Source organism: Heterodontus francisci, chromosome 44, assembly GCF_036365525.1.
Source record: "Heterodontus francisci isolate sHetFra1 chromosome 44, sHetFra1.hap1, whole genome shotgun sequence".
Classification (NCBI taxonomy): Eukaryota; Metazoa; Chordata; class Chondrichthyes; order Heterodontiformes; family Heterodontidae; genus Heterodontus; species Heterodontus francisci.
Genome location: NC_090414.1, coordinates 19133036 through 19160926, shown reverse-complemented (window position 1 = coordinate 19160926; position 27891 = coordinate 19133036). Strand labels below are relative to the sequence as shown.

The 27891-nt window shown below is 43.3% G+C and overlaps 2 protein-coding genes across 2 annotated transcripts in view; one reads left to right on the top strand and one right to left on the bottom strand.

The window, feature by feature from the left end:
• LOC137355901 (solute carrier family 22 member 6-A-like) overlaps positions 1–17312 on the top strand; it is a 47133-nt gene extending 29821 nt beyond the window's left edge. The window contains exons 7-10 of the mRNA XM_068021516.1: positions 970–1184; positions 8554–8662; positions 11872–12075; positions 16614–17312. Coding sequence (XP_067877617.1) covers positions 970–1184; positions 8554–8662; positions 11872–12075; positions 16614–16689 — 604 coding nt within the window. The 3' untranslated portion in view covers positions 16690–17312. The remainder of the gene's footprint in view (positions 1–969; positions 1185–8553; positions 8663–11871; positions 12076–16613) is intronic.
• The window catches only part of tm7sf2 (transmembrane 7 superfamily member 2), a 558775-nt gene that overhangs the window by 384140 nt on the left and 146744 nt on the right, over positions 1–27891 (bottom strand). The gene's annotated exons all lie outside the window — the stretch shown is intronic.

The following is a 27891-nucleotide window of genomic DNA, read 5'->3' as shown; positions in this document are numbered from 1 at the left end:
TTCGACAGCACCTTCCAAACCCGCGACCTCCACCACCTCGAAGGACAAGGGCAGCAGACGCGTGGGAACACCACCACCTGCAAGTTCCCCTCCAAGTCACACACCATCCTGACTTGGAACTATATCGCCGTTCCTTCACTGTTGCTGGGTCAAAATCCTGGAACTCCCTTCCTAACAGCACTGTGGGTGTACCTACCTCACATGGACTGCAGCGGTTCAAGAAGGCAGCTCACCACCGCCTTCTCAAGGGCAATTAGGAATGGGTAATAAATGCTGACATAGCCAATGACGCCCACTTCCCATGAATGAATTTTTAAAAAAAAAATCAAGATTCCCCCCTCCCCCCAGGAGAAAGGCAGGTGGAGCATATTATAAATTGGTGGGCTGATGACCCAGTTGCAAACCAAGCACAGACGCACATCTGTCATGGCTTTGTTATCAGTTATTGGAGGTGCAACTATTGCTTCAGAAAACAATCTGCAGCTGTGGGTCTAACCACTAGCCCAGGGCCTTCTGGCTACTACTGCAGATACATCCTTGAAAATGAAGGCTCAGACTTACCTTTTGTGTCCTCCTTGCCTGGCACCCTCAGATCCTCTGATCTGAGAGGACTGCAAATGCAAGGCTTCATGCCAGCTTCTTGGGATGTCACTGGAATTGGACACGCATTGGTCATGCTGAGAAAAGACTGAGGAGGGAGGGGGTGAGGGTAGGAAAAGCTCCCTCCCACCTCATTTCCGTGAATATGTTGAGTTTGTGCCTATCTTTTGAAGCCCACTTTTGAAATTATGAGGCAATATAAAGGGGATGTGCAATGAACTTTTCTCTTCTACAGAGTGGAACTTTGGAGCCAGTTGCTCTGAAGCTAAACTAGTGATTGAATCGAAGACCAAAATGGAGAAGATGGGAAAATGCATCCAAAGAAATATCGAAATGATTATGTTCTGATTCTTCTTCTTGCTGCCACAGGTTTTCAACAAGTTTTGCATATTATGGGTTAGCGATAGACCTGCAACGATTTGGAGTTGATATTTACCTCATCCAGTTGATTTTTGGAGCTGTCGATATTCCAGCAAAACTTCTTGCTTTGCTTTCCCTGAGTCTGATAGGAAGACGGTTCACACAAGGCACTTCCCTTATCCTGGCAGGGAGTATCATTCTGGCAAATATCTTTATCCCAAAAGGTAAGGGTTTATGATAGATACCTTCTCTTTTCCCCAAAAGGGGGAAAAAAATCAAGTTCCATCCCCCAGGGCTCGAGAATGGAAAATTCAGCTAAGGTTCCTGCTCCTCATCCCTATACATGACACCTCCTGTCCAAAGATCTGTAGAAGTTAGGAAGAAAGACCTTGCATTTAAACAGCACCTTTATGGCTTCAGGACATCTCAAAGTGCTTTGTAGCCAATGACGTACTTCTGAAGTGCAGTTACTGTCCCAATGTAAGGAAATGCAGCAGTTGAGTACAGCAAGGTCCCACAAACAGCAAGGTGTTGGTTAAGGGCTAAGTATTGGCCAGGACACCAGAAGAAGCGGTAGAGAGGGTTTTAAACTAAATAGTGGGGCCGTGGGAAACAGTGCCATAGTGGTAATGTCACTGGACTAGTAATCCAGAAGTCCAGGCTAATGGCCTGGTGACAAGGGTTCAAATCCCACCACGGCAGCTGGATGAATTTAAATTCATTTAATCAATAAAAATCTGGAAATAGAGCTCGTCTCAGTATTGGTACCATGAAACTATCATCGATTGTTGTAAAAACCCATCTGGTTCACTCATGTCCTTTTGGGGGGTGCCGTTGGCATAGTGGTAGTGTCACTATACTAGTAATCCGGAGGCCCAGGCTAGTGCGCTGGGGACACAAGTTCGAATGTCACCACGGCAGATAGTGACATTTTAATTCAACTACTACAATGGGCGGCGCAGTGGTTAGCACCGCAGCCTCACAGCTCCAGCGACCCAGGTTCAGTTCTGGGTACCGCCTGTGCGGAGTTTGCAAGTTCTCCCTGTGACCGCGTGGGTTTTCGCTGGGTGCTCCGGTTTCCTCCCACAGCCAAAGACTTGCAAGTTGATAGGTAAATTGGCCATTGTAAATTGCCCCGAGTGTAGGTAGGTGGTAGGAGAATGGTGGGGATGTGGTAGGGAATATGGGGTTAATGTAAGATTAGTATAAATGGGTGGTGTTGGTCGGCGCAGACTTGGTTGGACGAAGGGCCTGTTTCAGTGCTGTATCTCTCTAAATATTTGGGGGGAGATGGTGGTGTAGTGGTAATGTCACTGAACTAGTAATCCAGAGATCTGAGCCAATGCCTTGGGGACACGGGTTCAAAACTCACCATAGTAGCTGGTGGAATTTAAATTCAATTAATTAATAAGTTCAATTAATTATTGTGGGTGGCGCAGTGGTTTGCACCGCAGCCTCACAGCTCCAGGGACCCGCGTTCAATTCTGGGTACTGCCTGTGCGGAGGTGGCAAGTTCTCCCTGTGACCGCATGGGTTTTCGCCAGGTGCTCCGCTTTCCTCCCACAGCCAAAGACTTGCAGGTTGATAGGTAAACTGGCTATTGTAAATTGCCCCTAGTGTAGGTAGGTGGTAAGGAATATGGGATTCCTACAGGGTTAGGATAAATGGGTGGTCGTTGGTCAGCACAGACTCGGTGGGCCGAAGGGCCTGTTTCAGTGCTGTATCTATAAAATTTTAAAAAAATATGATAAATGAGAGAGAGGACAAAGCAAGATAGCAATAAGGGAAATAATAATCAGAGCATGGCAGGAAGGGACAGAATGTACAAAATTAAGAGTGTGCAAGCAGCTAAGGCTAGAAGTTGCATAAATAGTAAAAAGAACTAAAGGCTCTGCATTTGAATACGCATAGCATTCGAAACAAACCAAATGAATTGATAGCTCGAATAGAAATAAACATGTATGATCTGATAGCCATTAGAGACATGGCTGCAAGATGACAAAGACTAGGACCTGAATATTCAAGGGTACATGGCATTTTGGAAGGATATGAAACTAGGAAAAGGTGGAGGGGTAGCTCTGTCAATTAAGGATGACATTATTACAACAGAGAGAGGTGACTTTATTTCTAAAAATCAAGATGTAGAATCAGTTTGGGTGGAGATAAGAAATAGTAAAGGTAGGAAGTCACTTCTGGGAGTAGTTTATATGCCCCCGAACAGTAACCACTTTGTAGGACGGGGTACACAGGAACATACATACATACGAACATACAAAGTAGGAGCAGGAGTAGGCCACTCGGCCCATCGAGCCTGCTCCGCCATTCGATAAGTTCATGGCTGAACTGATTACTCCACATTTCCACCTACCCCCGATAACCTTCCACCCCCTTGCTTATCAAGAATCTATCTACCTCTGCCTTAAAAATATTCAAAGACTCTGCTTCCACCACCTTTTGAGGAAGAGAATTCCAAAGACTCACGACCCTCTGAGAGAGAACATTTCTCCTCATCTCTGTCTTAAATGGATGTCCTCTTATTTTTAAACCGTGACCCCTAATTCTGGATTCTCCCACAAGGGGAAATGTCCTTTTCACATCCAACCTGTCAAGACCCCTCAGGATCTTATGTTTCAATCATATTCTTCATAATCTTATTCTTCTAAATTCCAGTGGATAAATAATAGGAATAAATAATGGGGGCTTGTGAGAAAGGTACAGCAATAATCGTGGTTAATTTTAATCTACAGATAGATTAGATGAATCAGATTGGCAAAGGTAACCTGAAGATGAGTTCATGGAGTGTTTTCAGGATAGTTTCTTAGAGCATCACATTCTACAGCCAACCAGAGAGCAGGCTATTCTAGATCTGGTAATGTGTAACGAGCCAGGATTAATTAATGACCTCATAGCAAAGGCGTCCCTAGGTAGCAGTGATCACATGATTTTTGCATTCAGTTTGAGGGTGAGTAGAGTGGATCGAAGACTAGTGTTTTAAACTTAAATAAGGGTAATTATGAGGGTTTGAAGACAGAGCTGGCTAAAGTAAACTGGGAAATTAGATTAATTGAGATGCAGTCGCATACATTTAAGGAGACATTTCAGAACTCAGCAAAGATAAATTCCAGTGAGAAAGAAAGACTCTAGGGGACTGACGCACCATCCATGGCTAACTAAGGAAGTTAAAAATAGAATCAAATTGAAAGAAAAAGCATACAATTCAGCGATGAATAGCATGGACAGAATATAAAAAACAGCAAACAATGACTAAAAGAATAATGAGAGCGGAATTACAGTACAAGATAAAGCTAGCTAGAAATATGAAAACAGATAGTAAGAGTTTCTACAGGTATTTAAAAAGGAAAAGAGTAAGTGTTGTTGGTCCTCTACAGTGTGAGTGTGAGGAGTTAATAATGGAAAATAAGGAAATGGCAGAGGAATTGAATGGATCTTTTTCATCTGTCTTCTCTGTAGAGGATACAACAACATCCAAGAAATAATTATGAATCAAGAGTTGAAAGGGAGGGAGGAACTTAAAACAATTAACATCACCAGGGAAAGGGTACTGAGAAAATTATTAGAATTTAAAGCTGACAAGTCCCCAGGTTCCTGATGGACTTCATCCTAGGGTCTTAAAAGAAGTGGCTGCTGAGATAGTGAATGCATTGGTTTTAAATTTTCCAAAATTCTCTTGATTCTGGAAAGGTCCCATCAGATTGGCAATTCGAAAATGTAACTCTGCTATTCAAGAAAGAAGGAAGACAGAAAGCAGAAAACTACAGGACAGTTAACTTAACATCGGTCATAGGGAAAATGTTGGAATCTATTATTAAAGGAGGTTATAGCAGGTCATTTAGAAAACCTCAATGCAATCAGGCAGAGTCAACATGGTTTTGTGAAAGGAAAATTGTGTTTGACTAACTTATTAGAGTTCTTTGAGGAAGCAACAAGCAACATGTATAAAGGGGAACCTGTAGATGTGGTGTACATGGATTTCCAGAAGGCATTTCACAAGGTGCCACATCAAAGGTTACTAAACAAAATAAAAGCCCATGGTATACGAGGCAACATATTAGCATGGATAGAGGATTGGTTAGCTAACAGGAAACAGAGAAGAGGCATAAATCAGTCATTTTCAAGTTGGCAAGTTGTAACTAGTGGAATGCCACAGGGATCAGTGCTGGGGCTTCAACTATTTAAATCTAGATCAATGACTTGGAAGAAGGGACAGAATGTATGGCTGCTAAATTTGCTGATGGGCAAGATAGGTAAGAGAGTAAGCTGTGAAGAAGACATAAGGAGTCTGCAAAGGGATATAGATAGGTTAAGTGAATGGGCAAAGATTTGGCAGATGGCATATATTATGGGAAAGTGTGAACTTGTCCACTTTGGCCAGAAAAAGAAGAAAGCAACATATTATCTAAATGGGGAGAGATTGCAGAACTCGGAGATGCAGAGGGATCTGGGTGTCCTGATGCACGAAACACAAAAAAAATAGGATGCAGGTATATCAAGTGATTAAGAGGACAAATGCAATGTTGTCATTTATTGAAAGAGGAATGGAATATAAAAGTAGAGATGTTTTGCTACAGTTGTACAGGGCATTGGTGAGACCACATCTAGAGTACTGCGTACAGTTTTGGTCTCCTTACTTAAGGAAGGATATAATTGCATTGGAAGCAGTTCAGAGAAGGTTCACTCGACTGATTCCTGGAATGAGAGGGTTATCTTATGAAGAAAGGTTGGCTAGGCAGGGGGAAAGGATAGAGCAAGTGCCATCTCATCATGGGTGAGGTTGCACATGGGTTCTTCTGCAGAGGACTCAAACGAGTACTTCGCTGGGTCATACTACAGAAAAAGGCTGGTTACCGTAAACACCAAAATTCTTGGTGAATTGGGAAGCCTGCCAGAAAGCCTGCTTTCACTGTCAAGGAGGATGGAGGAGTTCCACACCAATTTGGTTTTACACAGAGCTTGGACGTCATCCTTTCCAACATGGAAATGGTGGCCAACGCCATTAACTCACTTGTGGACCCAACCATAATGCAGATTCTAATGACCGATGTTTCAGCTTCAGCCACACTGTGTCTGAGTGCTGCAGTGAAAGCTCAGACGACTGCCATCATGGCTCTGAATAGCAGTGATCAAAGGGGCTTCCAGTAACATTCATCCTCACACCACTGCTGCTCTGCCAGTGCACTCGCTGTTGCTTGCCAGCCAGCCTGACCAAACTGTTGTAGCCTGAAGTCAAACCTTACAAGCCCAGAGCTGCTCAAGGTCATCCTGCAAGGCCATTTACAGTCACCCCTACTGAAAGTCAGCAGCTTTCCACCAGCAATGCTACAGTCGCTGGGGGTAACACCTTGTAGAAGCACTAGGCAGACAGAGACAAACAGAAAACAGACATTAAGGGACAGCACAAGGGTGATTAGCTTATTTTTGTATACAATATAGCATGATTTCATTTATAAATTTGGATTGGAATGTGTATTTCATGTTGGCTTTTATTTTTGCCTTGTGGGCAGGAGAACAATATGATAGTCGGTGACAGAGAAAAGGTAAGAAGTGTGGGACTGTTGGTGAATGCGAAATTGGGGTTGCAGTTACTGATATTGCTCTTGAATTAATTGGTCATTTACAGTCCGGGCAGGAACGGGTGTCTAGGCAGCAGCCTGCAGCATACAACCACAAATCTTGAGACCTACTCAGTCAAGTACTGCAGGGCTCCAATAGAGAGGTCTAAACAGTGGAACTGTTGCTTCAGCACGCCAATGATCTGCTCTATCAGATTGCATGTGGCAACATGGCTCTCATTGTATGCCTGCTGTGCACATGTGCATGGATAATGTACCAGAGTCCTGAGCAATGTCATCAGTGGATAGCTCTTGTCAGCCAGCAGCCACCCTTTTGTTTGCTGTGGTGGTTGAAATACAGCTGGCAGCAGCCTGGAAGCAGCCAAACGGATAAAAGTTCATAGCCATGGTTACCTTCACAGCCACTGACAATGGGGTCCTTGCCCTGGAGTTGTGGCTGCAGCGACTGGCAGATTTCAGTGACGACCTCCTTGTGAAGCACAGACATCTCAAACATTGGTCATCACTGAATGTCAGGTAGGAGAATTGTGTCCTCAACACCCTGTGCAGACACAGCCTCTTGCTGCAAGTCCTTCTCCCCTATTCCTCGTTCTCTCTCATCTCACAGCTTGTCTTCTGCTCATTCTCCCTGTCATACTGGATTCCAAGAGGAAGGCCTACTACTGCACCCATGTCTGAGAGCAACTAGTTTTCTGCAGAAGTCCTGAAGTCAACAAATAGTACTTCAGCATTTCCTACACCGCTCTCTGTAGACCTGTGAAACTTGAAACAATTATAGAAAGCACCCAAAAAACATAGAATTGTAGAAACAGCCAGAAGAAATAAACCAGCAACTAACTTGCAAGTAGTTGATGAAGCCTTTAAATGGTTCTGGTGGCGGTTCCTTCACGTTGCTTAACATATTCAGCTGTGCATGGCTAAGAGAGGGCATAGGTTAGAGCGAGGAGCTACAAAATGGCAGCACTGGCATCTAATCAGTGTTGCACACAGATTGAAGTCATGATCTGCCTACTCTGCATGCTTTTGGCGGATGCACAAACACTAACCCCCTTACCCTGTTGCGTTGGATCCAAAATTCCAGCAATGTGCATTACGTTAGCCCCAATGTACGAGCCTTTAATAAAAGCAAAATACTGCGGATGCTGGAAATCTGAAATAAAAACAAAAAATGCTGGAAATACTCAGCAGGTCTAAAAGCATCTGTGGAGAGAGAAGCAGAGTTAACGTTTCAGGTCAGTTTCAAGTTCTGAAGAAGGGTCACTGACCTGAAACATTAACTCTGCTCTTCTCTCTCCACAGATGCTGCCAGACCTGCTGAGTATTTCCAGCATTTCTTGTTTTTATCCCAGCATTTAAGTCATATTATATTCAGTGTCCCAGTACTGTGCCTTGTGGGTAATGTCCACGTCTTGTATGTTGTATTAGGCCCAAGCCTATGGTTTGTACTATACCTGATGTCCCAGCCCTATGCAACATTTTTGTCCAACATCCCAACCAGATAGGCTATATTAAACCGAATATCGCAGTTCTCAGCAGACCTACCACTAGAGTTACGACAGACGAGCAGTAAAAAAACATGTATTTATGTCCCATATACCAGTCCATAGGTTATGTACTTATGTCCCATATTCCAAACCTAAGAGCACTTATTGAATATTTAGGGACAGAAATCCCTCTATCTTTAACCATTGATTAAAGGTTCAGCTGGAATTTCTGTGCCTATTGCTTAATTTTAAATTAGTTAATGACTGTTCCAAAGCAAACAGCCAATTTTCATCCATTAATCAATTTGTTCAAAATATTAAAGGTGAAATTTATGATCAGAAGAATAGAAGAGTAGGAGTAGGCCATTCAGCCTGTCGAGCCTGCTCCGCTATTCATTTAGGTCATGACTGATCATCTACCTCAATGCCACTTTCCCGTGTTATCCCCATATCCCTTGATGTCATTAGTGTCCAGATATCTATCGATATTGAAATTTCTATTGTTCCATCTTTCTTAGAGTTGCAGGCCTTACGAACTTCATTTGCTGCTATTGGGAAGGGATGTCTCGCTGCTGCATTCAGCTGTTGCTATCTCCACGCAGGTGAACTCTACCCAACTGTGGTCAGGTGAGTACTCCTGTTCCGTTCTTCAACGGATGAAGTTCAACAAGGCCAGTAACTACACTTACAAGCATTGGGATAGACCTCTGACAGTAGAACAATAAGTTAAATCTCCATCATAAACTGAGCCATTCAGACCAGATGTAATTCCCAGAAAGTAGACTCATCTCAGCTAGTCCAACAGTTGAGACGCCTGGATTAAGAAGGAAAGAGTAAAATCTCCAGAATGTTCACTTTTGCTCACTTGCTAATAACTCTGGATGGAAAATATATTTGTGATATATGTTTGGGCTCAACTCTGATGCTCAACGCTCCTGGGGTGAATTTCTGTGAGGTTTCTCACGCTCGTCTGCTACAATGTTGGAGCAAAAGTTACAAAAACCCAGAAAAACAACACAAACTCATTCCCTCCACAATCTGGGCTTACACATGATCAATGGTCAATTGGGTGAGATACCAGTGCCTGTGAAGAGTTAGTGCCTTCAAAAGGAGGGATGAAATTCGAAAACGGATAATAACCTTCCATAAACATATCCAGTCTTTGCAGCACTCAAACCTCTAGTGCAGATTTTCAAGCGATATGCAAGGTCTGTTACAGTGAGGCCGAATTATAGAGAAGGCACTTAGTGGGTTCTCTGTCAGCAAGAGCCAGAAAGAACATTCATAACAAGAGATTCACTGGCTTAAAAAAAAACTTACATTTATACAGCAATGTGTCACGTTTCTCAGACATCTAAATCACTTCATATTGCATCCATTGTTGTTCTCTAGCCAAACATGGCTGCCATTTTGCACTTAGCAAGGCTCCATAAACAGCAGAAAGAGGAAAGACCAGTTAATTTGTTTTTGGTGACATGAATTTTGAGAAGAATTTTACCCAGAACACTTGGAGTACCTCCTGCTTTTCTTCAACTTGAATTTAACATCCACTTGAATGCGTAGACAGGGCCTTGATTTAATATCTCACATGATAGAGACAGTACTCCCTCTGTACTGTATGCAAAGGTTATTCTACATTACATGCTCAAGCCCTGGAGTGGGAGTTGGGTTTACGTTGAGCCTGACACAGAGAAAAGACTACAACCAACTAAGTCAAGCTTAGACACCATGTAGGTTATGACTGTGGGAGCAATGTAATAGTGTGGGGTATGTTTAGCATGCTACAGAGGGCAGGCATGGTTATATAGTGAAGGACATTGATTATATCAGAAAGTTATAATCAAGATTAGAGGCTTTATTGGTACTGCAATGAATGGTGTACAGTAAACATAGAAACAAAGAAAACAGGAGCAGGAGTAGGCCATTTGGCCCTTCGAGCCTGCTCCGCCATTCATTATGATCATGGCTGATCATCCAACTCAGTAGCCTGTTCCGGCTTTCGCCCCATATCCTTTGATCCCTTTCGACCCAAGAGCTATATCTAACTCTTTCCTGAAAACATACAATGTTTTGGCCTCAATTGCTTTCTGTGGTAGCGAATTCCACAGGCTTACCACTCACTGGGTGAAGAAATTTCTCCTCTTCTCAGTCCTGAAAGGTTTACCCCATACCCTTAGACTATGACCCCTGGTTCTGGACTCCCCCACCATCAGGAACATCCTTCCTGCATCTACCCTGTCAATCCTGTGAGAATTTTATAGGTTTCTATGAGATCCGCACCCCCCCCCACTCTTCTGAACTTCAGCGAATATAATCCTAACTGACTCAATCTCTCCTCATGTGCCAATCCCGCCATCCCAGGAATCAGTCTGGTAAATCTTCGCTGCACTCCCTCTATAGCAAGAACATCCTTCCTCAGATAAGGAGACCAAAACTGCACACAATATTCCAGGTGTGGCCTCACCAAGGCCCTGTATAATTGCAGCAAGACATCCCTGCTTCTGTACTCGAATCCTCTCACTATGAAGGCCAACATACCATTTGCCTTTTTTACCACCTGTCGCACCGACAAGCTTACCTTCAACGACTGGTGTACAAGAACACCCAGGTCTCGCTGCATATTCCCCTCTCAGTTTATAGCCAGATAATAATCTGCCTTCCTGTTTTTGCTACCAAAGTGGATAACCTCACATTTATCCACATTATACTGCATCTGCCATGCATTAGCCCACTCACTCAACTTGTCCAAATCACCCTGAAGCCTCTCTGCATCCTCCTCACAACTCACCCTCCCACCCAGTTTTGTGTCATCTGCAAATTTGGAGATATTACATTTAGTTCCCTCATCTAAATCATTATTGTATATTGTGAATAGCTGGGGTCCTAGCACCGATCCCTGCGGTACCCCACTAGTCAATGCCTGCCATTCGGAAAAAGACTACTTTTCTAATATTTGTCAGTTCCAAAGAAGGGTAACTGACCTGAAACGTTAACTCTGCTTTTCTTTTCACAGATGCTGCCAGACCTGCTGAGTGGTTCCAGCATTTCTTGTTTTTATTTCAGATTTCCAGCATCCACAGTATTTTGCTTTTATTACTCATTTATCCCTACTCTTTGTTTCCTGTCCGCCAACCAATTTTCTATCCATCGCAATACACTCACCCCCAAACCCATGCACTTTAATTATACATGCTAATCTCTTATGTGGGACTTTGTCGAAAGCCTTCTGAAAGTCCAAATAAACCACATCCACTGGCTCCCCCTCATCAACTCTACTAGTTACATCCTCGAAGAATTCTAGTAGATTTGTCAAGCATGATTTCCCTTTTGTAAACCCATGCTGACTCTGTCCGATTCTACCACTGTTCTCCAAGTGTTCTGCTATAAAATCTTTGATAATAGACTCTAGAATTTCCCCCACTACCAAGGTCAGGCTGACTGGTCTATAATTCCCTGCTTTCTCTCTACCTCCCTTTTTAAATAGTGGGGTTACATTAGCTACCTTCCAATCTGTAGGAACTGTTCCAGAGTCTATAGAATCTTGGATGACCACCAATGCATCCACTATTTCTAGTACATTTGTGTTACAGTGTGGAGTGTGAGGTATGCAAGGGTGTTATGCTGTGGGTATATCAGGAAATTACAGAAAGGGTCATGTGGTGTACCAGAGTTTTACAGTCCGAGGCATATGGTATATCAGGGCATTTCAATGTGGATGTTATCCAGCAAGAGTCAGCATCTTCATAAGAGGGAAGGATGTTGGAAAAAAATTTTGTTAAAAGGTGAAATGTTTTATAATCAGCTTTTTTCTCTGTTTCCTTGTGTATCCCAAACAGGCAGACGGGAATGGGGCTTGTGAGTACAATGGCCCGGGTGGGAGCTATGATAGCACCTCTTATAAGGATGAGTGGTGACTATGTACCATTTCTACCGATGACTATATATGGTGGAATGGCAATAATAGCCGGAGTTACTGCCTATTCCCTGCTCGAAACACTGAACGCTCCTTTACCAGAAACTATTGAAGAAATAGAAAACAGGTTTGTAATGTCAGAATTTCACACGGATTTGGGGCACAAATTAAAAATGGCAGCAAGGATCTCGATATATGACTTATTGTACTGATAGCCATAGCGCAGTCTAGGAGCCAATGCAGCCCATCTTTGCAGCAGTTATCTCTGCAGCTCCATTCTTTGTACAGCCAGCTGTAAACATGCTTGGGATTTAATGCTGTTCCCATGGCCTTTTCCAGAAAAATAATACAAAGGAATGCTATTAGGAGATAGTGCTATCCTATTTCTCATCTCCAGAAAAAACACCCAATTATCTCAATAGTAATAACTTTGCCTCACTCTTGACAATATTGAAAATGCTGGTCCCTTTAATTAAACAGGACTCATTTCAGTGTTAATAGAGAGCAGGTAATGCTCATTATCATTCTGCATTTAAGGGCTGGGTTTTTGCCCAGTGGGGGAGTTACCTCCGGACATAGAGTTAGTCCAGAAGGGAATTGTGGGAACTGATATTTGGACTGAACTATGAATTGGCAATAAAACAGTTGTGGATCAGAGAATATCATCGGCTTCCTCATTTTGGTGAATGAGCATCTGCCTGTTTAATAATTCTTCCTGTGAGATGCTGTCTGGTCTCCAAAAACAATAACTTACATTTATATAGCACCTTTAATGTAGTAAAACCTTCCAAGGTGCTTCACTAGAATATATCAGAAAAAATCTGACTCCGAGCCACATAAAGTGGTATTAGGACAGGTGACCAAAAGCTTGGTCAAAGAGGTAGGTATTAAGTAGCGAGTTAAAGGAGGAGAGAACGGCAGAGATGTTTAGGGAAGGAATACCAGAGCTCAGGGCCAGGCAGCTGAAGGCACCGCCACCAATGATGGAGTGATTAAAATCAGGGGATGAGCAAGAGGCCAGAGCTGGAGGAGCGTAGAGATTTAAGGAGGGTTGTAGGACTGAACAAGGCTACTGAGATAGGGAGGTGAGGCTATGGAGGGATCTTAACAAGGATGACAATTTTAAAATTGAGGCATTGCCAGGGTGAAAGCCAATGTAGGGCAGCAAGCACAGAGGTGAACGGGACATGGTGGAAGTTCTGGATGAGCTCAAGTTTACAGAGGAGCAAGCAATTTTCCGGCGCACCATGAAGCAACAAGGAGCAAAATCTATGAGGGTGCAGCCCACACCCCATCACTCGTGGGGCAGAAAGATGCATCACTCGAGAATGGCTCTCGAGCAAGATACATGTTTGTATTGTGGCCCTTTGGTAAGATGTTTGCATTGCATGGTAACATTGCAACTGTACTTAAAATCTACTCAAAAACTATAAAAATTATCAACTAATGTTTAATGAAAAACCATGAAGGGTAGAATAAGAAACAGTAAACTAAATACTTGAATTTGTGACATAAGCAAATGTGTCAGCCATAGTGCACCATAGTATCTCACAAACAAGAATGAGATAAATCACCAGGTTAATCACGTTTTTTTGGTTTTGAGAAGAAATTTGGCTGAACACCTGGACAAATTCCTGCTCTTCTTTGAATAATGCCATGGAATCTCTTGGATCTAGCTCAATAGGCAGAGATGGCCTTGGTTGACATCACCTCCTAACAAGGGTGCATTGCACTGGAGTGGTAGGCCAAATTGTGGGCTCAAACCTTGGCATGGAATGTGAACCCACACCCTTCTAACTCCGAAGCAAGGGTGCTATTCACTGAGCCAAATTGAAGGGAAGATGAGGTAAAGCCGTAAGTATTAGTTAGGTGTTGTCTTGGGTTTTAAATGGTTGAAGATTGTAGGAGACAAGAAACTGAGGGGCATGAGGAATTCCACAGTTTGAGGTTCTGATAAAAGAATGAGTTAGAGTAGAAATCTGTATAAAGTCTTGATTCCAACAGTTATAATAATGCAGGGGATATATGAAATTTGCAAAGAATAAAAGAGATCAATGATCATAGTAATATATTAAACACAACGTAGGATGTGATAGAAAGACTCAAAAATCAGCTCAGAATTTCAGACATTTATGCCATTTTTGCGGGGTTTCCAAGGCTCTTCCACTGGGGTTACGATAGATCATCAGGAGAACCTCTGATGAAATTCACTCCCTACATCTCACACTCACACAGAAATATACTGCAGAATCCTCACTCAACTCTCGGTTACTGAATGCAGTGTGTGACTTGGTGAATAAGTGCACAGTGGGACTGAGCCATACAGCCCAGGAAAGTCCAGACTTAGTTTAAGGGTTCTACTAAGATGGCTAAACTCGGCTAGAAGAGCAGTAGGAAATGTCACAACTGGTCTCAGCACCCTCAGCTTGGGGAGAAAAGAGAAAAAGCTAGAATGCAGTGTACACATCAGGTAGGGAAAGGATCAAAATCGCATATAATGACAGCCTGTTTCCACTCATTTTTAAAAGATTGTTCCTGGGATGTGGGCGTCGCTGGCTAGATCAGCATTTATTGCCCATTCCTAATTACCCTTGAGAAGGTGGTGGTGAGCTGCCTTCTTGAACCGCTGCAGCCCATTTGAGGTAGGTACACCTACCTATTAGGAAGGGAGTTCCAGGATTTTGACCCAGCGACAGTGAAGGAACGGTGATATAGTTCCAAATCATGCTGGTGTATGGCTTGGACGGGAACTTGCAGGTGGTGGTGTTTTCATGCATCTGCTGCCCTGTCCTTCTAGGTGGTAGAGGTCACGGGTTTGGAAGTTGCTGTTGAAGGAATCTTGGTGCTTTGCTACAGTGCATCTTGTAGAGGGTACACACTGCTGCCACTGAGCATCAGTAGTGGAGTGAATATTTGTAGATGGGTGCCAATCTAGTGGGCTGTTTTGTCCTGGATGGTGTCGAGCTTCTTGAGTGTTGTTGCAGCCGCACCCATCCAGGCAAATGGTGAGTATTCCATCACACTCCTGACTTGTGCCTTGGTGGACAGGCTTTGGGGAGTCAGGAGGTGTTACTCACCGCAGGATTCCTATCCTCTGACCTGCTGTTGTAGCCACTGTATTTATATGGCTACTCCAGTTCATTTTCTGGTCAATGGTAACTGCCAGGATGTTGATAGTGGGGGATTCAGCGATTGAATGTAAAGGGGTGATGGTTAGATTCTCTCTTGTTGGAGATGGTCATTGCCTGGCATTTCTGTGGCACCAAAGTTACTTGCCACTTATCAGCCCAAGCCTGGATATTGTCCAGGTCTTGCTGTATTGCTACATGGATGCTTCAGTATATGAGGAGTCGCAAATGGTGCTGAACATTTTGCAATCAGTGAACATCCCCACTTCTGACCTTATGATTGAAGGAAGGTCAATGATGAAGCAGCTGAAGATGATTGGGCCTAGGACACTACCCTGAGGAACTCCTGCAGTTGTCTTGGAGCTGAGATGATTGATCTCCAATAACCACAACCATCTTCCTCTGTGCTAGGTATGCCTCCAACCAGCGGAGCGTTTTCCCCCTGATTCCCATTGACTCCAGTTTTGTTAGGGCTCCCTGATGCCATACTCGGTCAAATACTGCCTTGATGTCAAGGGCTCTCACCTCACCTCTTGAGTTCACCCCTTTTGTCCATGTTTGAACCAAGGCTGTAATGAGGTCAGGAGCTGAGTGGCCCTGGCGGAACCCAAACTGAGCATCAGTGCACAGGTGGTAATCAGCAGGAGGTTTCCTTGCTCATGTTTGACCTGATGCCATGAGACTGGAGTCGATGTTGAGCACTCCCAAGGCAACTCCCTCCTGACTTTTTACCGCTGTGCCGCCACTTCTGCTGGGTCTGTCTTACTGGTGGGACAGGACATACCCAGGGATGGTGATGGCAGTCTCTGGGACATTGTCTGTAAGGTATGATTTGGTAAGTAGGCTATGTCAGGCTGTTGCTTGACTAGTCTGTGGGGCAGCTATCCCAACTTTGGCATAAGCCCCCAGATGTTGGTAAAGAGGACTTTGCAGGGTTGATAGGGCTGGGTTTGCCATTGTCGTTGCCGGTGCCTAGGTTGATGCAGGTGGTCTGTCTAGTTTCATTTAAAAATGGTCACTCAAAATTATGGAACGTTTCAGCACAACACTTGGCCCACCACGTCTGTGCTTGTGTTTTTCTCCATGTGGCCCCCCTAATATATTCCTATACTCCAGCTTACTCCCCAAACCCTGCAATATTCCTCTTTAAGCGATCTCCAATTCCTTTTCAAAAGAATTTCTGGACTTTGTATCAACAAGTATCAAGTCTGTGTCAGAGAATTCCTCATTGTATCCACCTTATGTGAAAGGATGGTGCTGGATTCAATGTACTGTCATTTTTGAGATCGTAAATCTCAAACAGAGCAGTAAGAGAAATGCCACAGTTGGCCTCAGCAACTCCCAGGGTTCCCGCTTGTCATCACAATCCAACTATCTACTGCTGGGGAGTGTGTGGCATTTTGGATGCCTGGTGAGAAAGGACTTTTCTTAGATGTGACGCTGGCCTTGCAATGCACACATGGAGAATGGATGAGGGAAGAAAACTAGACAATGAAATAAAGCACTGTTCATGATTTTGTGACTTTTATATTTCCAGAGCAATAAAAGGTGCTGCAAAAGACAAGAGGTCCAAGAGGAATGAGATTCCACTACAGGAAACTACATATCATTGATGAAACACACTGTTTAACCAGACACAGCTCACGCTCAACCGTTGGCCCTCTGAACATCTGCATGATGACAGACGTTCTGTAACTCATGTCCACCTTTTCACAACAGGCCATTCAATAACGCATTCTTAATCTGTAATAATTCTAAGATGTACTTTAAACACTAGTTTACTAAAGTGATCACAAAAATGCTGCAAATCTGAAAAAAAGAACAAGAACAAAAAACAGTACAGCACAGGAACAGGCCATTCGGCCCTCCAAGCCTGCGCCAAGGAACAAAGAACAGTACAGCACAGGAACAGGACCATAAACAGTATATTTAGATGGTCTCAATCCAGATTTCATACTTTTTATATGATTTTTAAAAAATATTGTTTGTGCTTACCATGCTTCCCCAATGGCTCACTTGTTAAAAGACAATTTTGAATTGAACAGCTAATAGGATCAATGATAAGTTACTTTGGTAGAGATGCTACAGTTGGCCTCAGTGGCCTGGGACCAAGAAGTGGAACAGTCATTATACAAAATGTTCTCAATTGTGAGGTAGACATCTACCAAATGTTCCTTGATTGTCCACTGTATATTTCAATGTAATATCATTAAACTCATATGAAAACAAGTAATAATTGCCATAATTTGATTATCTACTGTTCGACTGGCCAATTAGAACTCTTCTTGGGATCACTCACTGCATTTTGTAACAGAGGGTTGAGTGAGGATTCCACATTAATGTGTATTGGCTCCAGCCAGAAATATGTATATTTGCTCAAGTCTCACACACATCCACATGAACAAACTCATTGTAAACAGCATTTGCCGACTTTGGCCCAGCTAAAATTCCATGTAAAAACGTAGAAAGGGCAATTTTGCAAGGTTCCATGCCTGTAGCCGTCACGTACAATTACCCATAGATTATTCAAATTTGTCACTTGAAACAGGTTTGATCATAAGGATTGCAGACAGTGTTGTTACACACACAGGGGAAGAGTTTTCACTAGATAATCCAGTGCATTTCGCCCAAAATCGGCCAAACCAGTGCAAAAACTGTGGAATTTTACGTTCAGCACAGATCAGTTTCCAAGATCTGCAGTATTTTGCTTTTATTTTAGTGCTTAATTCACTGCCACTTCTCCTCCAGCAATGCCTACCTTGAAGAAGTTTTGCTCTTCTCTCCAACACAGCATCTTCAGTATCTTGCTTTTATTATCCAAGATCTTTGTGCTGGTTTTCTAAGCATTGTGTCAAAATCACCAGGATGAGTTTCTGTTTGCAATCCTTCGGCGGGGACGGAGGGAATTCTTAAAATTCCTTTTTGGCACTAATAAATACCTTGAAAAAGATTTTACGTATTAAAGAATATATCATTTGCTAAGAAACTGACTGGTGAGGGCTCTGTATAGTTTTTAAAGTTATTTTCAATCATTTAAAATCAGATTACTCACAGGTGATGGACCATACACTTGGATTTAAAATGCTCATATTTTATGATAAACCCATTTTCAGCCGTATCAATCAAATTGCACCAGATTACCACTCTGAAATATATCAAGGAATATCTTTAATGCAAACTTTTTTTAAAAAAAATTACTTTCTAAAATCGCTGTCCAATTGCATTGGTTCATGGACGATTTTATGTTTGTGGTTATGCAAATGAGTTTGAGTAGAAACTTGAACTGTAAAATCAATTCAGAAGACTGGCTCAACTGAGTGAAGTTGAAACTCTACCCTACAATGTCAGCTCCATATCTCAAATCTTTTCAAACTGGTCCTTGCAAAGTACGCAACGGTATTCTCCACGCAAAGTCTATCTGTCATCAGATTTCTACAAGTTTCCTTATTTTTTTGCTTGCACTTTGTTAGTTCTGTTACTCTGCCCAACATGAATATCAACAAACAAAATCAGTATGATCATGGTCAAAAAACATTTCTTGCAACGATAATACCATTTTCCATTGGATTGTTGACCCTTGAGTAATCTTAACTTTTGATGCAGAAGAGAGATGGATTTTTGCGAATCAGCCAACCATTTTACACCTTGCTCGAATTTCCTTTTCACTGAAGTCAGCAAGGGCAGGACAGAAGGGCACAGGAAGAGGTGAAAAATTTCAAATTTAGAAGTTTTAATAGTTAAAGTTAAAATATCAATCGGAAAATAAAACCCACCTGTAATACTATCCACGAGGACCTCTGTCAGCACAGCAATTTGGAAGAGTAAGAGCACTACCCATAGCAAGGAATGGAAGTATAACAGCAAGTATCAATATTTGAACTTAGCAGGCATTAGGCACGTAGGAAAGAGCTGTGGACAAGTGTAAGAAAGGGGTGAAACAAGCAGGATAAAATTGTGACATGTGAATTAACTGCAACTAAAGGAAATACCTGTCAGGCTTTTAATATGTTATAATTATAAAAATTAAATGTGAAGTGCATAAAACAGAATAAAAAGCATGAAGAAGAAACCCTTAATCTTTTCAGTATTACGTCGCTGAGGACAGTTACAGGCTTTGCAAAGTGGCAGCAAGGTCAAAGTGAGGACCTGTTTGCCTTCTGTGATGTTAATGAACATGTTATTGCAAAAAGAACATAAAACAGTTATATCTGGGTGGTACAATATTTACCATTATGAAAATAGTCTTAAATATGCACCAGTGCTGCACTCAAACTTGGCAGAGCTCAGAACCAGTTAGAGTATTTTTTTCAAGCTCTTTTTAAATTTGAGAAACAGGGAACGACCACGGCCCATAAGAATCATGGAAACGTACAGCACAGAAGGAGGCCATTCAGCCATCATGTCTGTGCTGGCCAAAAAAGAGCTCTGTGGGAGCAGTTTTGCTGAGCTTTTGCTTCTATAACTTTTGAGTAAGTCGATTAATATAATCCTGGTGATTACGTATACATATATTCTTTCATATATGAGTTGAAAGTATAGCTACATATTGGTACAAAATGGAGTATTTGACCGAGGCATTGTGGGACAGATTAGTTAGCTCACAGTTGGAGCTTGGTACAGCATGGCACAGATACCAAAAGGGGGCCCCACTTATCAGTGTAACTGCAGACTGCGCGAAACCCTCAGGAATGCAGGCCCAATTAAAAGTGACAGTTGGAAGACTCAAGAATAATTGATAGGGCCTGAGCTCATCAATTGGTGATCAGGGGCTTGCATGAGCTGATCACGTTGCCACATGATGCCTAATCAGTAATCTAATTGGTACTATGTGCAATGTATGTAATCAATAACCGTTCTGATTGGATTGTGTCCAGCCGGGAATGGGCTGAGTAACTGTATATCCGTTGTGGATTTCCTTTGTCCGGTGGAGTAGCACTGGACCGCTTTTAGGTAAGGTGCGCGCCCCATGATATCATGAATAAAGTGTTTATTCTCAACCTCTGCGTCCGGAGAATTTGTTGAATAATTGGGCATAATCTGGATTTTTCTCCAACAAGCTCTCTAGACTAATCACACTTTCCAGCTCTTGGTCTGTAACCCTGTAGGTTACGGCACTTCAAGTGCCCTTCCAATTTTTTTTTTTTTACATGAAATGAGGGCTTTGCCTCTACCACCCTTTCAGGCAATGAGTTCCAGACCCCTACCACCCTCTGGATGAAAAAGTTTCTCCTCGACACCCCTCTAATCCTTCTAACAATTACTTTAAATATATTCCCCTAGTTATTGACCTCTCTGCTAAGGTTTCTCCTATCCGCTCTATCAAGACTCCTCATAATTTTACGCACTTCAATAAATCTTCCCTCAGCCTCCTCTGTTATAAAGAAAACAATGACAGCCTATAGTTATAATTCTCCATTTTTGGCAACAATCTTGTAAATCTCCTCTGTACCCTTCCTAGTGCGATCACATCCTTCCTGTAATGTGGTGACCAGAACTATATGCAGTACTCTAGCTGCAGTCTAAAATAGACTGGGCAGCCAGGTATCACAAATGTTGGCGAGAGGAGCAGAGAAGATGAGGTAATTCAAGGAGCAGTGGTCAGTGACACCAAGCTTGGTTTTAAAGGTCTACAGACTTTCGGAAGAAGGGAATACTGAGGAAGGTAGTGAGTTCCACAAACCTTATATCCAATTGACCAGCATTGCTCTGGTGATACACAGAGCGATATACTTGCCTTATAGCGGGTTCAATGAAGATTGATTCTTGCGATAGGAGGGTTGTCCTATGAGGAGAAATTGAGTAGAATGGGCCTCTATTTTCTGGAGTTTAAAAGAAAGAGGTGATCTCTTGAAACATATAAAATTCTCAGAGGGCTTGACAGTGTAGATGCTGAGAGGCTATTTCCCCTGCTGGGTAGTCTAAAATCAGGCCGCATAGTATCAGGGTAAGGGGTCAACCATTTTGGAATGAGATGAGGAGAACTTTTTTAATCAGAGGGTTGTGAATCCTTGGAATTGTCGGAGCAGCCTCAATTGGTTGCATGGCCTATTCCTGTTCCTATTTCTTTTCTTATACCAGGGTCCTTGTGTTTTTAAAGGATGGGCACCAAGGTGTGCCAAGTTGGTGTTGGATTCCTCTATGTTCCTTGACATTGAACACCAGCTTTCTGGCAGGCTTCCCAATTTATCAAACATTTTGTCATGCATACTGTCATGGCCGTGTCGTTTTTTATTCTCTGGGGAATATGTGGTTTTCCTTTAAGAACCAGCAAGACTCAGGAGTTATAGGAAGATGCATTTTCACTGCCTTGGATATAGCCATTTGGTGACTGCGATTCCAAGGGTGCATTCTCGTTATCATGGATACAGCCACTGGGAGTGAGCATCAAGTGATACATTTGTCACAATCCAATTTTGAACTGGCTTTTTAGTTGAAGACAGTTTGTTCTAACAGAACACACAGACAGATAGCTGTGGTGTTTAGCACCTGAAAAAGAGCCCTCAGCCATTTAAACTGAAGGAATAGGATTTTAGTCTGTTTAATTATTATTATTTCTCAAAATTCTAAAAAAGTCAAGCCAAAACAGAGATCTCTGGTGAAGGAAGGGGAGTTCGACTGTGACAATCTTTTATCCCTCAAAAACTCTAAAGTCAGTTTGATCCTATCGAAAGTGTTCACAAGTTGTTAATTGTTGAAAAAGGAAGCAGCACTTACTGCTGAAGTTAGACCGTGGACTGTTCTACTGTGGAAGAACCTTTTTCCCCATTGGACAGCTGTGAGGACCTCAAGCAACATTGGACTGTAAATTTGCAAGGACTCTCATTTTTTTCCATTTTAAATGTTGTTTATATCTTCATAGTGTTTAAGAATTTAGTTCTTCTAATTAAACAGTTAATTCGTTGATTTAAAGACACCTGGTTTGGTTAGCCTCATTCGATGGTACAATTTGGCTGGGTCTTTCTTTGTTTTGCAAAGTGTAAAATGATATGTTAGGCAGTCTGTGGAGTGATGGGAATGAATTAACAGTGCGTTTCTCCCACTGCAATCAGAATCGTATATTTTGATTGGGGGCTTTGACAGGAGCGGTCGGTCATCACAATACCCATCCATCTATAAGCTGCCAGATCGAAGTCTTCATCTGGATCCTCTGCAGCAGAACCCGTGTGCCACCTCGCCCTCCGGAAAGCTGGCACCTGTGCTACCCTTGCGCTCTGCCCTGACACTATGTCTGACCATGTGCAGACTTCGCCTCTAATCTATCCTCAAAGACACATGCAGTGTTGGAATCTGAGCTGGTGGCTGCAAATGTGAAATCAAGTGCCAACGTTGTGTCTCCATCATTGCATGGCTCCGAGCTCCTGCTCCAAGCCACAATGCACCTCCCCTTTAAGAGGTGCAGGGTAGATTTAAGCAGTGCAGGCTAGCTTTTAAGTGTTGCAAGGAAATGACAATTTTGGGCCCCTGCTGATGCGTGTAGCCAATGAACAGTGGAGTTAGTGCTGGCTGCACACAGAAGCATCATAATGAGCAGGCAACATGACGTTGGCTTCCCACTTCCATTTCAATCAACAGGCACAGGTTAATCAAGTATTGCAATCCCCATATCTGTTTTTGGGTACTACCCAATTTAGCCCCCCATGTCTTTTGGAACTCCCTAAAACCAGTTCAGTCATTCAATCAGATTATGGAGGATCAGTATTCAACTGCATTTACCCGCCTTTAATAGATACCCCATGACATCCTGACCTAATAAAAGTATGCTGATCTAGCGCTTGAAAATTTCATTTCACTGATCATCCACAGCCTTCTGGGGACAGAGGTCTAGGTTCCCACTACCATTTGTTTGAAAAAGTGCATCCTTATTTCACTCATGAATGACCTAACTTGAGTTTCAAGATGGAGCCCACTTGCAGATTCCTTCAATAGAGGAAACAGCTTCTCTTGATCAACCCTATTAAATCCCTTTAACTTTTTAAACACTGCTGCGCACCACCGAGGCAAATATATCTTTCTTGAGGTGCAGTGCCCAGAGGTGAACACAGTATCTCCAGCTGGGGTCTGATCAAAGCTCAGTACAACTGAAGCACCACTTCCTTACTTTTGTATTCCAACCTTGAGATGAAGGTCAGCATTGCATTAGCCTTTCTGATTACTTTTTGTACCTACGTACCAGCTTTTATCGATTCACGTATACGGACACAAAGAACAAAGAACAGTACAGCACAGGAACAGGCCATTCTGCCCTCCAAGCCTGCGCTGATCTAGATGCCTGCCTAAACTAAAACCTTCTGCACTTCCGGGGACCGTATCCCTCTATTCCCATCCTATTCATGCATTTGTCGAGATGCCTCTTAAATGTCGCTATCGTACCTGCTTCCACCACCTCCCCGGCAGCAAGTTCCAGGCACTCACCACCCTCTGTAAAGAACTTGCCTCGCACATCCCCTCTAAACTTTGCCCCTCTCACATTAAACCTATGTCCCCTAGTAACTGACTCCTCCACCCTGGGAAAAAGCTTCTGACTATCCACTCTGTCCATGCTGCTCATAACTTTGTAAACCTCTATCATGTCGCCCCTCCACCCCCATCGTTCCAGTGAAAACAATCCAGGTTTATCCAGCCTCTCCTCATAGCTAATGCCCTCCAGACCAGGCAACATGCTGGTAAACCTCTTCTGTACCCTCTCCAAAGCCTCCACGTCCTTCTGGGAGTGTGGCGACCAGAATTGCACGCAATATTCTAAGTGTGGCCTAACTAAAGTTCTGTACAGCTGCAGCATGACTTGCCAATTTTTATACTCTATGCCCCGACCGATGAAGGCAAGCATGCCGTATGCCTTCTTGACTACCTTATCTACCTGCGTTGCCACTTTCATTGACCTGTGGACCTGTACGCCCAGATCTCTCTGCCCGTCAATACTCCTAAGGGTTCTGCCATTTACTGTATACTTCCCACCTGCATTAGAGCTTCCAAAATGCATTACCTCACATTTGTCCGGATTAAACTATCTGTCATTTCTCCGCCCAAGTCTCCAACCGATCTGTATCCTGCTGTATCCTCTGACAATCCTCATCACTATCCGCAATTCCACCAACCTTTGTGTCATCCGCAAACTTACTAATCAGACCAGCTACATTTTCCTCCAAATCATTTATATATACTACAAACAGCAAAGGTCCCAGCACTGATCCCTGCGGAACACCACTAGTCACATCCCTCCATTCAGAAAAGCACCCTTCCACTGCTACCCTCTGTCTTCTATGACTGTATCCATCTTGCCAGCTCACCTCTGATCCCGTGTGACTTCACCTTTTGTACCAGTCTGCCATGAGGGACCTTGTCAAAGGCTTTACTGAAGTCCATATAGATAACATCCACTGCCCTTCCTTCATCAATCATCTTTGTCACTTCCTCAAAAAACTCAATCAAATTAGTGAGACACGACCTCCCCTTCACAAAGCCATGCTGCCTCTCGCTAATAAGTTTGTTTGTTTCCAAATGGGAGTAAATCCTGTCCCGAAGAATCCTCTCTAATAATTTCCCGACCGCTGACCTAAGGCTCACTGGCCTATAATTTCCTGGATTATCCTTGCTACCCTTCTTAAACAAAGGAACAACATTGGCTATTCTCCAGTCCTCTGGGACCTCACCTGTAGCCAATGAGGATGCAAAGATTTCTGTCAGGGCCCCAGCAATTTCTTCCCTTGCCTCCCTCAGTATTCTGGGGTAGATCCCATCAGGCCCTGGGGACCTATCTACCTTAATGCTTTGCAAGACACCCAACACCTCCTCCTTTTTGATAATGAGATGACTGAGACTATCTACACTCCCTTCCCTAGGCTCATCATCCACCAAGTCCTTCTCTTTGGTGAATACTGATGCAAAGTACTCATTTAGTACCTCGCCCATTTCCTCTGCCTCCACACACAGATTCCCTTCTCTGTCCTTGAGTGGGCCAACCCTTTCCCTAGTTACCCTCTTGCTCTTTATATACGTATAAAAAGCCTTGGGATTTTCCTTAATCCTGTTTGCCAATGACTTTTCATGACCCCTTTTAGCCCTCCTGACTCCTTGCTTCAGTTCCTTCCTACTGTCTTTATATTCCTCAAGGGATTCGTCTGTTCCTAGCCTTCCAGCCCTTACGAATGCTTCCTTTTTCTTTTTGACTAGGCTCACAATATCCCACGTTATCCAACGTTCCCGAAACTTGCCAAACTTATCCTTCTTCCTCACAGGAAAATGCCGGTCCTGCATTCTAATCAACTGACGTTTGAAAGACTCCCACATGTCAGATGTTGATTACCCTCAAACAGCCGCCCCCAATCTAAATTCTTCAGTTCCTGCCTAATATTGTTATAATTAGCCTTCCCCCAATTTAGCACCTTCACCCGAGGACTACTCTTATCCTTACCCACAAGTACCTTAAAACTTATGGAATTATGGTCACTGCTCCCGAAATACTCCCCTACTGAAACTTCGACCACCTGGCCGGGCTCATTCCCCAATACCAGGTCCAGTACGGCCCCATCCCTAGTTGGACTATCTACATATTGTTTCAAGAAGCCCTCCTGGATGCTCCTTACAAATTCTGCCCCATCCAAGCACCTACACTAAGTGAGTCCCAGTCAATATAGGGGAAGTTAAAATCACCCACCGCTACAACCCTGTTACCTTTACATCTTTCCAAAATCTGTCTACATATCTGCTCCTCTGCCTCCCGCTGGCTGTTGGGAGGCCTGTAGAAAACCCCCAACATCGTGACTGCACCCTTCCTATTCCTGAGCTCCACCCATATTGCCTTGCTGCACGACCCCTCCGAGGTGTCCTCCCACAGTACAGCTGTGATATTCTCCTTAACAAGTAATGCAACTCCCCCACCCCTTTTACATCCCCCTTTATCCCGCCTGAAGCTTCTAAATCCCGGAACATTTAGCTGCCAATCCTGTCCTTCCCTCAACCAAGTCTCTGTAACAGCAACAACATCATAGTTCCAAGTACTAATCCAAGCTCTAAGTTCATCTACCTTACCTGTTATACTTCTCGCATTGAAACAAATGCACTTCAGACCACCAGTCCCGCTGTGCTCCGCAACATCTCCCTGCCTGCTCTTCCTCTTAGTCTTACTGGCCTTATTTACTAGTTCCCCCTCATTTATTTCACTTGCTGTCCTACTGCTCTGGTTCCCAACCCCTGCCACACTAGTTTAAACCCTCCCGAGTGACGCTAGCAAACCTCGCAGCCAGGATATTTGTGCCCCTCCAGTTGTGCCCGTCCTTCTTGTACAGGTCCCATCTGTCCCTGAAGAGATCCCAATGGTCCAGATATCTGAAACCCTCCCTTCTACACCAGCTGTTCAGCCACATGTTTAGCTGTACTATCTTACTATTTCTAGCCTCACTGGCACGTGGCACAGGGAGTAATCCCGAGATTACAACCCTAGAGGTCCTGTCTTTTAACTTTCTACCTAACTCCCTAAACTCCTCCTGCAGGACCTCGTCACTCTTCCTGCCTATGTCATTGGTACCAATGTGTACCACAACCTCTGGCTGTTCACCTTCCCCCTTCAGAATGCCCCCTGTCCGTTCAGAGACATCCTTGACCCTGGCACCAGGGAGGCAACATACCATCCTGGAGTCTCTTTCACATACACAAAAGCGCCTATCTGTGCCCCTGACTATAGAGTCCCCCATAACTATTGCTCTTCTGTGCTTTGTCCCTCTCTGCTGAACAGAGCCAGCCGTGGTGCCCCTGCTCTTACTGCTGCTGTTTTCTCCTGATAGGCCATCCCCACCCCCCCCCAACAGTATCCAAAAGGGTATGCTTGTTAGAGAGGGGGATCGCCACAGGGGACTCCTGCACTGACTGCTTGCCTCTTGGGTGTAACCACCCATCTATCTGCCTGCACCTTGGGTGTAACTACTTCTCTAAAGACGCTTTCTGCCACCTGCATGCTCCTAAGTGCATCCAGTTGCCGCTCCAACCAATTAATGCAGTCTGTGAGGAGCTGCAACTGGGTACACTTCCTGCAGATGTAGTCGTCCGGAAAACTGGAAGCGTCACGGACGTCCCACATCTCACAGGTGAAGCACTTCACCCCTCTAACTGACATTTCTAGCACTAATTAGTAAATTAATTTAAAATAAATAAACACTTATTAAATCCTTACTAAATTGTTATAATTAACTATATGGTCCCTAGTGCTAGATTCCTACTATAAATATTAAATACAAACTAAATACAATAATCTCCTCCCTCTGGTTTAGTTACTCTACTTATTAGTTAGTTAATTAGGGTTTTAATCAATTTTTATCAATGTTTTATTTTCAAATTCAGTAAAAAAAATTCCCTACCAGCCAATCAGGTCCAGCTTTCCTGTGACATCACTTTGTTTTTTTACCAGAGGTAGGTTTTTTATACTTACCGGTCAGGAACTCCACCCTCCAAGTCTTCTCCCAGTCAGCTGTGCTCTTTGGAAGCTCTCGGCTCCCCTCACTCTGAGGACAGGTAGGAAATGAAAGGAGCTCCTCGCTCCCTCCTTACCAAACTTCCTCAGTTACCAAACTTCCACTGTAGCACTCTAATGCAACCCAAGTCTGCACTCTAGTACAAACAAAGTCAGCACTGTAAGATGGCTCACTTTTATACTGACTGACTCTAGCCCCTGAAAACTGGTTTAAACCAATTCTAATTAACAAGGTGCAGCTGCAAGCAGAGCCTGAGTGAACCCTGTTTAAAGCTGGTCTAAAACTCACCTTCTCCAACCCTAATTGTAACTGTTAAGTTAATCTGCTAAACAAAAGACAGATTAGATTTAA